Source organism: Ruditapes philippinarum, unplaced genomic scaffold (assembly GCF_026571515.1).
Source record: "Ruditapes philippinarum isolate M1 unplaced genomic scaffold, ASM2657151v2 ctg10765_1_1_1_1, whole genome shotgun sequence".
NCBI classification, from domain to species: Eukaryota; Metazoa; Mollusca; class Bivalvia; order Venerida; family Veneridae; genus Ruditapes; species Ruditapes philippinarum.
Genome location: NW_026860967.1, coordinates 1 through 17,915, shown reverse-complemented (window position 1 = coordinate 17,915; position 17,915 = coordinate 1). Strand labels below are relative to the sequence as shown.

Genomic DNA, 17,915 nt, shown 5'->3' with positions numbered 1-17,915 from the left:
TTTTCAATTTTATCATTTATAATTGTGTCGCACGTAACTCAATAAGTATTTGACCTAGAGTTATGAAACCTTACAAGAATGTTGCTCAGCATGTGTGGTTGTGCACCTGGGTATTTTTGCTGGATATTTTTAGTATTTTTGAAGTTATTGCCCTTGACTTAGTAAAAATTTCAAATTTTTAACTTGTGTCGCACGTAACTCAAATAATATTTCGCCCCATTAAAGCAAAAAGGTACCAAGTGACATTTTCATGTTTTCGAGAAAATCGCGTTGAAAGATTTGAAGTTCAATATCAAATCAGGTTTTTACAGCATGGCAAAGAAACTTCACATATATTTAGATAATATTTGAATGTACATGCTCAAAAAGTTGGAAAGCTTACATGTTACTAATGAGTGATAATTAATCAATTAAACGCAATGGTTCCTTTTTGCACTGATAAATATTTTGACTGACAAATGCAAGAAGGTACCATATGATCGCTTGGCCCCTTTTTGCATTGTATGATTTTTTACATTTGCTGTCGAATATATCAAAAAAAGGTACCATACGGCAGTTGGTACCTTTTTGTCCCAACAATATTAACAAAAAGCATCATTTAGTTACAGTTTTATTCTACAATGATGCAAATAAAAATATGAAATTCTTGTGTTTTCAGTAAATGTCTGATACAACTATCACATTGCATGTTTTGAAAGTCTTCTTCTGTGATCAATCTCAATGCCTATGTCAAAATATCTTACATTGTTAGTCAAATTCAGAATCATTCCCATCCAATTCCATCGTGACATAACCCTTTTCATTCCTGTATTTTTGTTAAGTGGCATTATAATTATGGAACTCTTTTTGGATAATTATCTTTGCACACAAAGTTACCAAGTCATTTTTCTTTTGAATAGAAACTGGCGGTTTTGGTATCATCACTTCATATCTTGTTCACCATTTGTCCACTGATACTTTCTTTCTGTCTAGATTCTGTATTTTGAACTTCTATTTCCATAAAATCTTCTGCATTGAAGCTGTTATTTACAAATACTGACTTTGGGCTTTCCTTTGGTACCTGCATCCATTTCACCTGTCGCCAGTTTACTTTTTGTCTGTCAATGGATGTTTTGAGTCTCGGACACTGTTTTTAATGAAGTATTTGAAATAAAAAACATGGTTATATTTCATTGGCACAGCAATGTTTGGCTGTGATTTTCTGGCCAGTGATATAAGAGATTGCAACTGAATGATACATAATTATACAGGAATTGTTTGTTTGCCCCTTCAAGAGTCAAGTTGTCACTCCGTCTGTGTGTGACCCGATACAAGAAATTTGTGATGATCAATCTTAAATTTGGAGCTTGAAGAAGACACGCAGCTACGAATTAATTTCTGTTTTGTCCCCCGTATGAATCTGATGAATCTGAAAAATAATGACTTAATGACATCACCACTCTGGCATAATAAAAAAGGGCTTTTATTAAGCAGAGAGCTATTTCACATGCCTCTCTTTGCAGTTTGTTTTATCCCATACATGACATACAACATTTTTGTCTCATAAGGAATATACTGTCAAAATAGAGTGAAATAGGAATCCCTAAAGAAAGCCCAACGCGACAAAATTGAAAATGTTGCAGGCTCGGTTTGATTGAGCCTAATCATGGATGGTACTGTCAAGTGCAAACTACCGCCCACGCCCCCTAGCACTGGCTTTAGCAGAATTCAACATTTAACATGAACTGGTAAAATTTAGAATTCTGAAACATCCGCAGATGTGTTCACATGGCGGTTATCATGGAACCTTCAATGTGACAAGTTTGTGCCATTCCATGAAAAGCGGTATATGGTCCCCAAGTAAAAAAAGGCATGTGCCCTAAACGAGAAAACAATGGCCTGAAATAAATAAAATGGAATTTTGAAAGGGGATCAGAGGTTATGAAGCCTGCATATCACAGATATAACGTCAAAAGACAAAATTAAAAAGCAGGCCTCATATCCTACGGGTGATTCAACAGTTTTCAAGTGAGGAATACTGGAACCACCCAACAAGAAAGATGCCGAATAGATAGAACTAAAATGCTACAAGCACAACAATAATGTCGTGCTGAACGATCTTTAAGGATAGGAAAAGAAGTTGTGTTGCAAAAGTTTTCTTGAATAGTAAAGCTCACTCACTAATGAGCAAGATGTTGTTACAACGGCCTTGAGATCAAAACATGCAACATAAACGCATGTGTCACCTTTTGCCCAACTTTATTCTAAACCTTAACTTCTTTTGAATTTTCTTTCTGTTTTTGATGTTCAATATATTGTTCCTTGATCGTGCCATCTAGTGTGCCTGCTGCCTTCCTATACGTATGTTGCTTAACAGGTTTCATTTCCTTCGTTTCACATTCAATAGTTTACAGATTCCACATCTTTTTTAATGTTTAAGTCATAGTCATAAGATAGGTATTCAGTTATTTTCAGGTTTTTTTTTCTTGTATAATGAGATTTCATTTTAGGAAATTACTCTTTATGCTGTTTCACCAATTTAACTATATCATAATCTAGTTTATTTGCAGATGTACGCTTCCCTGTCATACTTCTCCTTCCATATAACCCATGTATCGTGTTGACACGAGTTTAGTCAATTACTTTTCTTTTAACGTCCACGTTTTTGTGAAGAAGTCATTTATACACTATCATTATCTTCACACTGTTATCATTCCTCAATTTAAAACAGAAACAATAATCTGGGATATATTGTTATATTTGGTGTCCTTACAAACATCTAAATTATGTATTCATTAAAAAGCTAAAAAGCTAAAAGGTACCAAGCAAACAATTTAATATATAAAATAATCTTAAGGGTCGTAAATTCTGTGTGTGCATAAAGGGACCATGTGACACATGGTTCCTTTTTGCATTAAAATTATTGCTCAAAACTTATATAGTCATTCAATGCAAAAAGGTACTATATGACACTTGGTACCTTTTTGCTCAAACTGGTATACATATGGTACCTTTTTGCATTACTAAATGGGAAAATATTGACATTGTACCTTTTTACATAACCTTATATGTCTGTAAATAAACATGATACTACAGAGATATTTCTACAGATTAAAGATAACATTAAAACATAATGGAAAATGGTAAAAAGTCATTTTTGGCCAAAATGTCGCTTGGTACCTTTTTGCTTTAATGGGGCGATTTGACCTAGAGTCATGGGTATTTTTGTGTGAAAATATTTAGCATTTTTAGAGTTACTGCCCTTGAGTTAGTAAAAATTTCCAATTTTCAACTTGTGTCGCACGTAATTAAAAAGGTATTTGACCTCGAGTTATGAAACTTTACAGGAATGTTGCTCAGCATGTGTAAATGTGCACCTGGGTATTTTCATGTGGATATTTTTAGAGTTATAGCCCTTGACTTAGTAAAAATTTACAATATTCAACTTGTGTTGCACGTAACTCAAAATGTATTTGACCTGTAGGCCTGAAAGTTTACAAGAATATTGGTCAGCATGTGTACTTATGCACCTTGGGGTTTTCTTGTGGATTTATTCAGTATTTGTAGTATTTGCCCTTTACTTAATAAAAGATTTTTTGTTTTCAACTTCGGAACATGTAGCCAAAAAAATATTTGAACAAGAGACATAAGATTGACAAATCGGTAGAGTGTGGGGCACCCGTGTCCTATGGACACATTTCTAGATAAAAACGATTCGCACTGTGACCCGGTTCTGTTGAGCATCTAGATTTCGGGAAAACGGCAAAGTGTGTTGCAAAAAGTGCTGGTCTTGCTCATGAGGTCTTGAAAGCGTAATCAAAATATCTTGTTGGTATACCTTTCAGGTATTGTTATCTCATATGATGCATCTTTTTGTGGTGCAAAGTCCGATTATTGCTTAAATACTGCACAGAACCGTGCTTTGCTTTTTTATTAGGATTTTGTGAAATATGCCACGACTGCGGCACTCTAAGGTGAACTTGGCGTGTAACCACCGTATGTGAAGCAATGAGTTGCTATTGCTAAGCAATAGCACAGAACTCATAAATTGACATATAAAGATTGAATTTTGAAATCCATGACTATTGTTACAAAAATAATCTAGTAACAGGTGTAAAAATTGGCTGCTTACCTTTAAATTTGGACAATGTAGTAACTGTACTTTGATATCTGCCAAGAAATTCTGTTATAAGGTAGCAAATAGTAATATGTCTTTGTATATTGATGCATGGAAAAACCAAGTTTCAAGTCATATGGGTGATTTGGATATAATTACGTACTAATCACTTGTTTAAAGACAAGTTTGAAAAGGAAAGGTATGTAAGTATTCCTATATCTACCAAACAAAAACCAGTTTATGCAAAATTATGATGTCGTTTTGTGCCTATACAGCTTGAGACAGGAAGACACGAAAACTTTACTATATAGGATAGAATATATCCAATATGTAAATCTGGGTGTGGAAACGGAAATTCGTGCTAAAATACAAATTCTAGCTTTTGATGCATTACGGAATATACTTTAATAAAATCAAAACAAAATTTTATATACTTTTTAAAATGATGGGCATAAATGTATTGTTACGCAGTCCAGTGAATTATAACTATCTGGTCCACAAAAAAATAAAGTCAAAGTCTAGTCTAATTTTTTATTACATAGATCATTTTCAATAACATAATGATAATCTCTTTTGATAAAGTTCTTTTATATACAAGCATTTCTTTAATTTAATTATCAAAGTAATTTCTAAAGTTTTCTAAAAGTATCAAAGTGTTTCTACCAATCCCCATCTCGCTTGCTCAGAGAAAAGCCATACAGTGGCTGACGAAATAACCAAGAAAGTTTGAAAATGTTAACTGCGTAATTCTGACGTGGCGGTTACCTTGGTTTCCTATCCACGTCAGATAGAGTTTACCTTACGAAATTGACTTATTTGGTAACCGTGTTCATATATCATGACTCAAATATTATGGAACGCCTGGACTGTCTTATGTGTATAATGACTGATATACATGGTTAAATGTCATTCTGTTGAGTCCGATATACAATATGCTAGGTCAAAGTCCCAATATACTGGGTGGAAATCCAAATGCGCTCAGTTATTGAAGTGTAATGTTGTGTGCTGATTACATTTTATTCAGTCAAGTCAATGTATTGTCGGGTGCATTAGTCGTTATGTTCAGTTCTTAAAACAAACAGGCATGTGGTAAAACAATTATGTTGAGTTAAAAAGATATGTTGTAGGGTGTGACAGTTGTTATGTTCGGTTAAAATAGCTCTTCTCATCATGTTCAACCATGAAATTAAACTGTTGAGTGGTACTATCATTTTGTTTGGCTGAGGCAGTGTATTATTGGGTGATACTTTTATTATTTTCAGTTGCAATGACATGCTGTTGGGTGCTTTATTCAGACTATTCAGTCGTAAAATAGAACTGTTGAATAGTACTATCATTATGTTCAGTTCAGATGATGTACTGTTCGGTGCAGAGTCATTTTGTTCAGTAGTGAACACAAACTGTTGTGTGATACTATCATTATGTTCAGTTCAGATGATATATACTGATCGGTGCAGAGGTCATTATGTTCAGTAGTGAACACAAAATGTTGTGTGATACCGTTATTATGTTCAGTTCAGATGATATACTGTTCGGTGCAGAAGTCATTATGTTCAGTAGTGAACACAAACTGTTGTGTAATACCGTTATTATGTTCAGTTCAGATGATATACTGTTCGGTGCAGAGGTCATTATGTTCAGTAGTGAACACAAACTGTTGTGTGATACTATCATTATGTTCAGTTCAGATGATATACTGTTCGATGCAGAGGTCATTATGTTCAGTGGTAAACACAAACTGTTGTCAGATACCGTCGTTATGTTAAATTCAGATGATATACTGTTCGGTGCAGAGGTCATTATCTTCAGTTCAGACGATGTACTGTTCGGTGCAGAGGTCATTATGTTCAGTAGTGAACACAAACTGTTGTATGATACCGTCATTATGTTCAGTTCAGATGATTTACTGTTCGGCGCAGAGGTCATTATGTCCAGTAGTGAACACAAACTGTTGTGTGATACCGACATTATGTTCAGGTCAGATTATATACTGTTCGGTGCACAAGTCATTTGACAATGCGCTGAGTGGTCATACAATTATGTTGGGTTCATTCGGATATCTTCGCGTCAAACAAGATGGCGGGCGGGAGCAACTAATTTCCATAGGTCACGTCGAGGCTAATGACCACTAAATTGCCAAAACAATTTTCTTCCCCGTAAATACCATCGGGAGCTAAAAAACGTTATTTCCACAAATTGGACAGATCGTATGGCATATTTAATACCCAATGGGTATTTTATCAAGTTAATTTATGACTATACTATACTGTTACAGTCATAATGGGCACAGTATATAAAACTTAAAATATGGGTAAGGGTAGCCTGTTCAAGTCACACATGACCACCGTAAATAAAACTTAAAATATATGTGTTGGTAACTTTTTAGACTCACAAGTGGACACATCAAACGAAATTTAAATATGAAACATAATATACAAGTAAGGCAAATCTATTTGAGTCACACATGGCCACAGTATATGGAACGTTAAATATAGGTATGGAAACCCCATTTGAGACACACATGACCACAGTAAATGGAACATTATATATAAGTAAGGGTAGCCTAATAAAGTCAAACATGGCAAAAGTATAAAGAAAATTCTATATAAGTAAGTGAAACCTAATTGAGTCACACATGGCCACAATATATTAGACATAATGTTTAAGTCAGGGAAATGTATTTGAGTCTAATTTTATTAGGCTACCCTTACTTATATATAATGTTCCATATACTTTAGTCATGTGTGACTCAAATAGATTTCCCTTACTTAAACATAATGTTCCATATATTTTGGCCTAGTGTGACTCAATTAGGTTTCCCTTACTTATATAGAATGTTCTTCATAATGTGGGTATGTGTGACTTTATTGCGCTACCCTTACTTATATTTAATGTTCCATATACTGTTGCCATGTGTGACTCAAATAGGTTTCCCTTATTTAAATAATATGTTCCATTTATTGTGGTTATGTGTGACTCAAATGGGTTACCAACACATATATTTTAAGTTGAATATGCTGTGGCCATATGTGACTTTAATAGGCTACCCTTCTTATATGCTCCATATACTGTGGCCATGTGTGACTCAGATAGGGTTCCCTTACTTGAATATGATGTTTTATATTTTAAATTTCGTGTCCATTTGTGACTCTTATAGGTTACCAAACAGATAAATTTTAAGTTTTATTTACGGTGGTCATGTGTGACTTTAACAGGCTACCCTTACCCATATTTTAAGTTTTATATACTGTACCCATTATGACTGTAACAGCATAGTATAGTCATGAATAAACTAAATAAATACCCATTGGGTATTTAAAAGTCCAAATTATGAAAATAACGTTCTTAAGCCCCCGATGATATTTACAGGGAAGAAAATTGTTTTGGCAATTTAGTGGTCATTAGCCGGAAATTAGTCGCTCCCATGTTGTTGCCCGAAAATATCCGAATGAACCCAACATAATTGTGGTATCACACAACAGTTTGTGTCCACTATTGAACATAATGACCTCTGCACCGAACAGTATATCATCTAAACTGAACATAATGATAGTACCAAAAAACCACTGAACATAACGACCTTTGCACCGAACACCACATTGACTTGACTGAAGAAGATATAATCGGCACACAAGATAATGATAGTACCATTTAAGATAATGATTGTACCATTTAACAGTTCTATTTCACGACTGAACAGAAGGAATAAAGCACCCAACAGCATGTCATTGCAACTGAAAATATATAAAGTATCACCCAATAATACACTGCCTCAGCCAAACAAAATGATAGTACCACTCAACTGTTTTTTCATGTTTGAACATGATGAGAAGAGCACCAAGCAGCATATTATTATAACCGAACATAATAACTGTAACACCCTACAACATATCTTTTTAACTTAACATAATTTTGTTACCACATGCCTGTTTGTTTTAAGAACTGAACATAACGACTTATGCACCTGACAATACATTGACTTGACTGAATAAAATACAGTCAGCACTTGACTGAATAAAATAGTCAGCACACAACATAAGCACTTCAATAACATGAGCACATTAGGATTTTCACCAGCATTTTGTGTATCTCGGACTCAACAGAAAAAATTTAACCCAGGTATATCATTCATTCTTAACATAAGACAGTCCAGGCGTTCCATAAAATATGACTAATATAACCACGTGATAGGCGTGGACGCATACCCACACCGTAACTACATGTTTGTAGATAGATTTCGTAATTCCTGCATACGTCATACTAAAACATATTTTAAGTTATCTCATGGTTTCGAACGTTTTCTTTGTTCTTACTTACCCATACTCAGTACACTTTCATGCTGTGTGTCCGCTTTACAATTTTCAATATCTCATTAATGAAGTAGTTTGGTTTAAACAATATTTATTCCTCCTCCATATTTACAAACAAAATTCCAATACATAAAATACAACCGGGATTGAGTAGAAAGCTTAAAGCTTATATTAGATTCTTTCCTGTAAAACATTTCAACTTATTTATAGTAACAAAATTTTTTAACGTAATATAGCTTTTGAAAATTCGTTTTATTCAGTTTTTTACATTTAAAGAAGATAAACAATAATACAATGCCAAAAATATGCCATATATATTTATTTTATATAATAAATTTTTAAAATTTTAAATTTTTAAAATTAAAATTGTGAAAAGTTACTATATTCATGTACGGCGTAATAAATTTTAAACCCCTGGTCTGCATAAAAAAATATCAATAAAAAAGTACAAAAACTGCCAAGGCTAATTTTATAATTTTCTTTATGTCTTGTACAAGTTCTTTTAGGGGCTAAAAGACAAAAAATTTTTTGGGGGTTTTTAGAATATAATGAAAAAGAATTTTATTATAAATATACATGTTTATACTTGTAATGTCTTGCCCAATTTTAAACCCATCGAGGTCAAAATAATTTTCGTTTGTTGTTAACAAGTTTGATACATGTATGTATTCTCTTTTTTTCTTAAAAAATGATATCGAAATAAGTCAGGCTAAAACATATAAGATTTCCAAAATCGTTGTATCGTTGATTAGACAGGCCCTGGATATTTCATCTGGTGTTGGTAGTTTACCCTCAAGATCACGGTCGCAAGCCACTTTGAATTTACCAGAGCAAACTTCAACCACGGCATCGTTCCTGTACATGCTTTCAAGCAGTTTACCTTCACTTTCGCTAGTAACCGTTAACTTCTGTACATTCCAGAGCAGAGTTACATTGCTAATAATTGTAGAAAGGATTGCATGATCAATCACAAGGAAAAGTGATCTGTACTGTTCGGGAATCGCACCTGGGTCGCCCGGTTCAGGCCAACGCTCTACCAATTCAGAGCTAACCAGTCGGTTCCCTTTTCGATTACAGATGTGTTTAAAAGGAAATCAACAAGACATGCTACCTTTTTATATACTACTACACCTTGCGGAAAAGCATACCGATTGAAATTTGGTGTTTTATGGCCATGTGCTTTCACTTAAACGTGTAAAAGCAGCAAGACTTCTCTCGTTTTATTGTAAAACTGTGTCCGAAATTTACAAACTTTGGCAAATTAACAGGTTAGACGTCGTCTTAGTGAAGATGAGTTGAGTTGAATAGGGGTATTGGGATGTTGGAGGCTGGCCGTTCACAAAGGCACGTTGCCCATGTCCTTGGGGTGTCCCAGAGCATTGTCTCCAGGATGTGGAAACGATTTCAAATGACTAGCGTTCTCGAACGCTACGACCTTACGTAACGACTTCCAGAATGCAACTGGTGTGCGTGTAAGCACACAAACTGTTAGAAACAGGTTGCATGATGATGGGTTGAGGTCACGGAGGCCAGCAATTCGCATTCCTTTGACACAACGCCATATTCAATAGCGTTTCCAATGGGCGCAGACTCGTGTCACATGGACAGTTAATGATTGGACCCCGGTCCTCTTCACTGATGAGTCAAGGTTTTGTGTGGACTTCACGGTCGGACGGGCTAGGGTGTGGAGAAGTCCAAATGAACGCTTAGCTCCAGCATGCGTTGCAGAACACGACCTTTTTGGCGGGGTTCAGTCATGGTGTGGGCGGGAATAAGCGATCAGAGGAAAACGGACCTACACATCATTGAAAACGGTACACTGACGGTAGTAAGGTATGTCAATGAAATCGGCCCCGATTTCATTCTTATAGATGACAACGCACGTGCACACAGAGTCCACATCACAAACCGATATCTTGAGGAGGCAACTATAGTCCCATGGATTGGCAAGCGAGGTCACTGGATTTAAATCCAATTGAGCATGTTTGGGATATGCTGCATAAAGCCATTCCTTAATTCACGCAATGTTCAATCAACAACAATTCAGGAGCTAAGACATGCAATCATAGAGGAATGGGCCCAGATTCCTCATCACAAGGTCCGCAGGCTCATCAGCAACATGCGACGGCGATGTCAGGCCGTAATTAATGCCCGCGGACACGATACTCGGTATTAAACACCCTACGCTAACCATTTCCTGATTTGCAAGATTTTTTTATTCCACTTTGTGATCTCCAAAATGTTGATTTTCGTTCAACACACTCTTTCCGCAACAGGCACACGTCAAGGAACACTATTATTATTTTCATAAAAATCGATTCCTAACTAATTATATTTAATTCCTTTTAATCAATTTTCACATTTATTACAAATACACAAAAGTAACACACTGTAGAAAAAGTGACCATTAGCAAATTGTGAGTAGTATACATTGTATATGTGAACATAATATGCTACTTTTAACTGCCATTATCTGGTAGCAGGAAATGGCTAAAAAACTACAAATAATGATTTTTTATTAATTTTATTCAGCAAAAATATATATCTGCACAGTAAAAAACATCTATGTACTATTTGTACATATAAAATAAACTTAAGATATACATTCAAATATTTATTGTTATCTGAAATTCATTGAGATTACAATTAATATCGTTTAACAGGGCCTTTCAAATAGAAGTTCTTCTTGAAAGATGGCAACCCTGTAAACATATTTAAAAAAAAATTGAAAAAGAAAAAAATCAAAAATATTCTTTATTTGGGGGTTGTAATTAATGTATTATTCTTGAACACTGTATAATCATGTAGTTTATAGAAGAACATAATCTAAACAGTTTGAGTATTTTTCAGGGCACAAAAGTCTTACTTAATCATTCACTCACTGCATTAAATTTTCCAGAAATATCACATGTGGAATTCATTTAACAAAATAATCAACATGGCTCTTAAATATCTAACATCATTCTAAAATATTAAACATTTTAAATCTTTAACAAAAAACGGCAACTATATTACACATTTGTGTTTATTTAATGGAGAAATCAAGGTGAATTTTATGTTGTCAAACTGTTGACAATTCATCAATATGTAAAAGATAAATTCTCAATATTTTTACCAAAACTTTATAGAGAGATCTTCATGGGGTAAACTTTGAACATTATTTTCTTGTGAAACGGATATAAAATTTAGTATAGCACTAATATAAAATATATACAAGCAATATATTATTTACAATTTGTACATGTTGAGTCAAATATGGAACACGATCGTGATTAAACCACTGTGTGTATCTCTATAATTATAAAAAAAATACAACAGCAATTTCTTCTACTTCAAAGAAATAATATTAGCTGACACAATGATGCAATGCACATTGGTTATCTATCACATAACTTATTTGCAAACTACTATTCTTAGAATAACAGAGTACCTGTAGAAAATGTTTGTACTTAGATGGATTAAATCTCATGAAAATCATGCACAATTAGGAGAAAAATGTAAATGTCTTATACAAATCTATTTTCAGAAGACTGTTCCCTGAAGCCAAAAAAAATATAAGTATATTTTATTCTTTAACATATTCAAAATACATATCACATTCATTGCTGTATTTTAGCATTTTATTCAACGAAGAAAATTATAAAATGTAAATGCCTTATAAGAAGAAAATAACCTATTTAATATTGATAGTGGTACTTCAACTACTTTGTTCTAAAAATGTAAACTCATACAAAACAAGTAGTCTAGCATCATATGTTACATGTAACTAGTAATGTCTATACTAACATATCATGATGGCAATAGTCATAAAACATATCATGATGGCAATTAGTAGTCATAAAATTTAGTTCAGTGCTTCAATATAATATATTCAGTGACACGACATGATCCCCAGTGTCATATCAACATGCAATGTGTCATAATAACAATATTAATGTCAAAACATCATATCTTGTGTCATGACACCATGATAACTGTCACAACATCTCACTGTCTTTAACATTTGTATAGTTTGTATTATTGACATCATTTTATTGAGTTACGTACATGTATATTATAGTGTAGCATTTTATCTTTACATTCGCTCTTGATCGGTTACAACTTCAGTTTCTATTCTATACTCTGGTTCAGTGTCATAAACATCTTGCTGTCTGGGAACGTCGTCCTTCAATTCAACAACGATGGCGTCTTGATCGTCCTCGAAATACGTCGTCTCTTCAACGTACTGAGGAGATGGTGAACGTTTCTGAACGACGGCATATTGCACATGCACAGGATCTGGCTGCACTACTCTTGGTGAATCATCCTGGATCACTATGTTTTGCTCTTCAGTAACAAATGCACGATTATCGTAAATTACCGGTTCAACAATAACGGGTTCTTGTTCCTGAAACATAACAGTTACCCATTTAAATGGTGGTGAACATATTGACTTGCATATAATACCAGTACAGAATGGACAAGTCAGTCTAAGAATCTGTGTAGTTTTACATGGCTCTCTTACAGTAACCACTCCCATTTTGAAAATGAAACCCCTTTAACAATGGCCAAATCCAAAGCAATGGAAGAAAAATTAACTGTGTATGGATTTAATTCTTAACCATCTCAATTTGTAAATCAGATTTGCCATGCTTTAAATTTTGAAATGCCGATTAAGTTTTAGGGATTTCAAAAAGTTCTTGACACTCTGGTTCTATGCTTGCAGTAAAAGCTTATCACTTTTGGTTCAAGTATTAGTGCAAGGTAAAACAATAAACTAACATATGTATTTTTATTATGAAAAGCTGAAAACCGATCACAAGAGTACATGTAAATAGTATATAGTGACAATATTAAATGTGTGATAGTTACATCAACAAAATTTAGTCAATATTTTATGTAGTGAAAATACAAACTAAAATAAACTTACAATCATCATCTGGGGAGGTGGTGTTGCATGTGTTTTGTGTACTGAAATGAGTAACATTTTGTTTATTCATAAAATGTCATCATTCAACTTTATTCTTAAAATACTATCAAAAATACAGATTAAGTAACACAAACAAAAAAGTTAAATGAAAAAAAAGTCATTCAAATCTGATCAAAATTATCATTATATCTGATGTTTAAAATAAGGGATATACTAATCACGGCACCGGTTGCTTCCAGTCTGCGGTCTCTTTTGGACAGTAAATTGTAGAAACCCGCCAATAGTATCATATTTGAGCCGCGTCACGACAAAACCAACATAGTGCGTTTGCGACCAGCATGGATCCAGACCAGCCTGCGCATCTGCACAGTCTGATCAGGATCCATGCTGTTCGCTATCAGTTTCACTACTTGTTATACCATTTGTAAGCGAACAGCATGGATCCTGATCAGACTGCGGGGATGCGCAGGCTGGTCTGAATCCATGCTGGTCGCAAACCCATAATGTTGGTTTTGTCGTGACGCGGCTCATTTATTGGCTCAGTAAGCAATAACCTGGCATGTTTAGCAGCAGTTGTCTAAGTCTCCAAAAAGGGGTTTTAAAAAATGATAGGGAAAGACAACCATGAAAATATTAAACAAGAGGGCCATGATGGCCCTGAGGTCGCTCACCTGTATATAGGCCCCCCCAACCCCCCCCCCCCCAAACGTTGCAGGGCCAATTTAACCCAAGGGCTTTTATTTGCACAAACTTGGTAGACACCCATAAGAAGATGTTTCATGCTAAACATCTAAGCTCTAGCTCATTGGGCTTTTTAAAAGAAGATTTTTTTTAAGTTTTTACTATACACATATAGTTAAAAACAATGACACCCCTGGGGCCGGGCCAGGGCTTTTATTTGAACAAACTTTGTAGACACTTACTAGAAGATGTTTCATGCTTAATATCTAAACTCTAGCTATTTGGGTTTTTTTTCAAAGAAGATTTTAAGTTTTTGCTATACACATATAAAGAAAATCAATGACCCCCGGGGCGGGGCCAATTTTGACGGTTAAATGACCCCAGGTCTTTTATTTGAACAAACTTTGTAGACACTCACTAAAAGATGTTTCATGCTTAATATCTTAACTCCAGCTATTTGGGTTTTTTCAAAGAAGATTTTTTAAGTTTTTGCTATACACATATAAGGAAAATCAATGACCCCCGGGGCGGTGCCAATTTCGACCCCAGGGCTTTTATTTGAACAAACTTGGTAGACACCTATTAGAACATGTTTGATTCTAAATATCTTAGCCATAGCTTTTTGAGTTCTTTAAAAGAAGATTTTTTAAGTTTTTACTATATGCATATAGGGAAAATCAATGACCCCCTGGGGCGGGGCCAATTTTGACCCCAGGGCTTTTATTTGAACAAACTTGGTAGACACCTATTAGAACATGTTTGATTCTAAATATCTTAGCCATAGCTTTTTGAGTTCTTTAAAAGAAGATTTTTTAAGTTTTTACTATATGCATATAGGGAAAATCAATGACTCCCCCGGGGCGGGGCCAATTTTGACCCTAGGGCTTTCATTTGAACAAACTTGGTAGACACTCACTAGAAGATGTTTCATGCCAAATATCTAAGCTCTAGCTCTTATGGTTTTTTAAAAGAAGATATTTAAAGTTTTTTCTTTCGGTTGCCATGGCAACCAGAGTTCTGCATGGAATTAAATTCTTTGAACAATTTTTAAAGGTGACCACCAAAGGAACATTCCTGTGAAGTTTGGATGAAATTGGCTTAGTGGTTTATGAGGAGATGTCATTTAAAGTAAAAGTTTACGGACGGACGACAGACGGACGACGGACGGACGATGGCCCGACGCCGGACGAAAAGCGATCACAAAAGCTCACCCTGTCACTTTGTGACAGGTGAGCTAATAAAATCCGTAAGTATACTTACACAACATGGCCTTCTTCTGACGTTTGCTAAAATGAGAAAATATTTAATAATTATACATCAATTATGTTAATATGTCATTCTGTTCTCATAGTTACATACATAAAGCAAATACTCAGCTGTTCTACATTCATACCATACTTTTATGATAAAAGCCATACAGAAATATTATTTCACATTAAACTGCTATATTTATGCATGTTTATAATGAAATAACTTATATCATGTTAAATTAACTTAGTTATAGCCACTATATATAGGTTTTCAATTCAACCAATTATTCAAAAGTTTTGACTCCATAGATTAACAAGAACTGTTACACACCATTTTAAGTATCTTAGTCAAGCAGGTGTCAAAATGAAGCAGAATTATCAATTTAACAGATTAATCAGGGTTACATTTTAAACAAGTCTTTGAAGCAATTCCAGAAGTTACGTTTGTTTTTTAACACAGCAAATCAAAGAAAGCTATTAGTTTAGCAGAACAACATAGGGTTTTAATTCAGAAACAAGAAGAAAGGTTTTAAGCTCATTTAATTTTTTAAGTTTCTTTTTTAGTACCAGAATTAGAAAATTAAACAAATTTATCAATTCAGCAAATCAATCAAGATTTAAAGCTAAGTATGCAAGCTTTTCAAAACAATATTATAAGACACATTCAATATTTTTTTCAACAAACTATAAGTAATGTTTTTAGTCAAGCAAAATGTGCCAGGTTCACTACATTGCAAAGATTTTTTAATCAGCAATTAATTTTCAATCAAGCTTAGTATGCCACTATTGCAAAAGGTATACATGTAAACTCCGAGTATTACTTTTGGTTTGTTTTTAGTCACATCAGCAGAATGAAGGTAAAAAATTGGCTACTTTCAAGTAAATACAATGGTTGATGAAGACCTTATGCATTGCTTTAACTGAACATACTTAATGAAGCTTTCCTCTCTACAATGCATATTGAGATTTAAACCTTAAGTATCAAGGGGCAAGCAGAAATGCAGAGTGATAATTTGACTGCTCAACAGAAATTATGCAAGCAACATTATAGTAGCACATTTATCAACCATTAAACTTCACTTTGCGACCATTAAACTTCACTTTGCATCCATGAAACTTCACTTTGCAACCATTAAACTTAGCTTTGCAACCATTAAACTTCACTTTGCAACCATTAAACTTCACTTTGCAACCATTAAACTTCGCTGCAACCATTAAACTTCACTTTGCAACCATTAAACTTAGCTTTGCAACCATTAAACTTCGCTTTGCAACCATTAAACTTCGCTTTGCAATCATTAAACTTCGCTTTGCAACTTTTAAACTTCACTTTGCAACCATTAAACTTTACTTTGCAACCAGTATACAACCAAGATAATCTGCAAATCTGAACAGCCTGACTCAATACTATGTGTATAATATATAAACTGGTGGCTCAACATTATAATTATGACATTAATTTTTTTTCTACCAACTTTAATCAATGATTTTAACTTCAAAGCACTAAGCAGCTCACTACACACATTCAAACAGGTAAAAATTTATCATTCATAAAATTTCTATGATTTATAAACACTCCATAAGACTGGAACAAGATAGAAAGATGATGGGGTCATTTTATGCATGTTAATATAAATCAAAGGTGATTGGGGGAAAAAAGAGTGAAATCAAACTTTCTAAAGGGAGACTTTTTTATAAATTTTACCTTGTGCTATAAAAGAAAATTATATAAAGAGTCCAGTAAATTTGAAAATAATTAAATTTATCAGTTATCATCTATAATGATCTTATTTGTCAAACCTGGATCTTTGTTTAAGCAGTTTGACTTTTGTCTTTGCATTCATTTTGTTTTGTTGTTGGGTTTAATGTCACACCAACACAGTATAGGTCATATGGTGACTTTCTAGGTTTACTGATGGAGGAAGACCTCAGGGGTCCGTGACCTGTACATCATTTCAGACACAAACAGGTATCTGAGTAGAACCACAAGTCTCAGTTCTATAAGGTAAGCTAGCTGGATAGCTTTCTCACATGAAAAATTCGAAGACATTAGCACAGCTTGAACCTACAGCAGGGAGGGGCAAGTGTTTTGAAGTCAATGACCATAACCACTCAGCCATGGACTCCCATTTAATTCAGAGATACATTATTTTCAGGTTTTGTAAAAGCTTCATAATAGTGTAAGTGTAACTACTATTGTAAGTCAACAATATTTCTGGCAATTTTGCTACAATTTTGCATTAGAAATGTACATGAAATCGGTGAAAGTGGTACTAAATTATGTAGTAATAACTTTTTATAACTACTCTGCTAACGACATGTATGACTAAATCATTTGATAGAACATGTTGCTTTTTTTAACATTCCTAGGAAAAAAATCTTTTGCTAGGATTAATAACACACAGTAACGATTAAATCACCACTTTAAGTTTATAGTTTTACTGGGGAAAGAAGTTCTCCCCTTAATATATAAATAATACTATACTTACGCAGCACGGATGCATAAGAATGCAACGATGCAGAAAATGATGACAAGGAAAATAAGAACAGCAATAATGATGAGTATAATAAGCACTGCCTGATCTTCCAGTTCTATCTCCTGACTGCTACTGGCCGCCTGTAATAATAACATACATTGTATAATGTCAAGGTCAAAAACACAAGTCTTT

The 17,915-nt window shown here is 34.2% G+C and overlaps 1 protein-coding gene across 1 annotated transcript; it reads right to left on the bottom strand.

Annotated features, from left to right (window-relative positions):
* Positions 1 to 10,914: 10,914 nt before the first annotated feature.
* LOC132714043 (uncharacterized) lies at positions 10,915 to 17,863 on the bottom strand (the record flags this gene model as incomplete). The annotated part of the gene is given in 4 exon segments (XM_060696775.1): positions 10,915 to 12,793; positions 13,316 to 13,356; positions 15,257 to 15,282; positions 17,736 to 17,863. Coding segments are annotated over 4 exon segments (507 nt in total), but the record flags the coding sequence as incomplete, so codon positions are not given.
* Between the last annotated feature and the right edge of the window lie 52 nt (positions 17,864 to 17,915).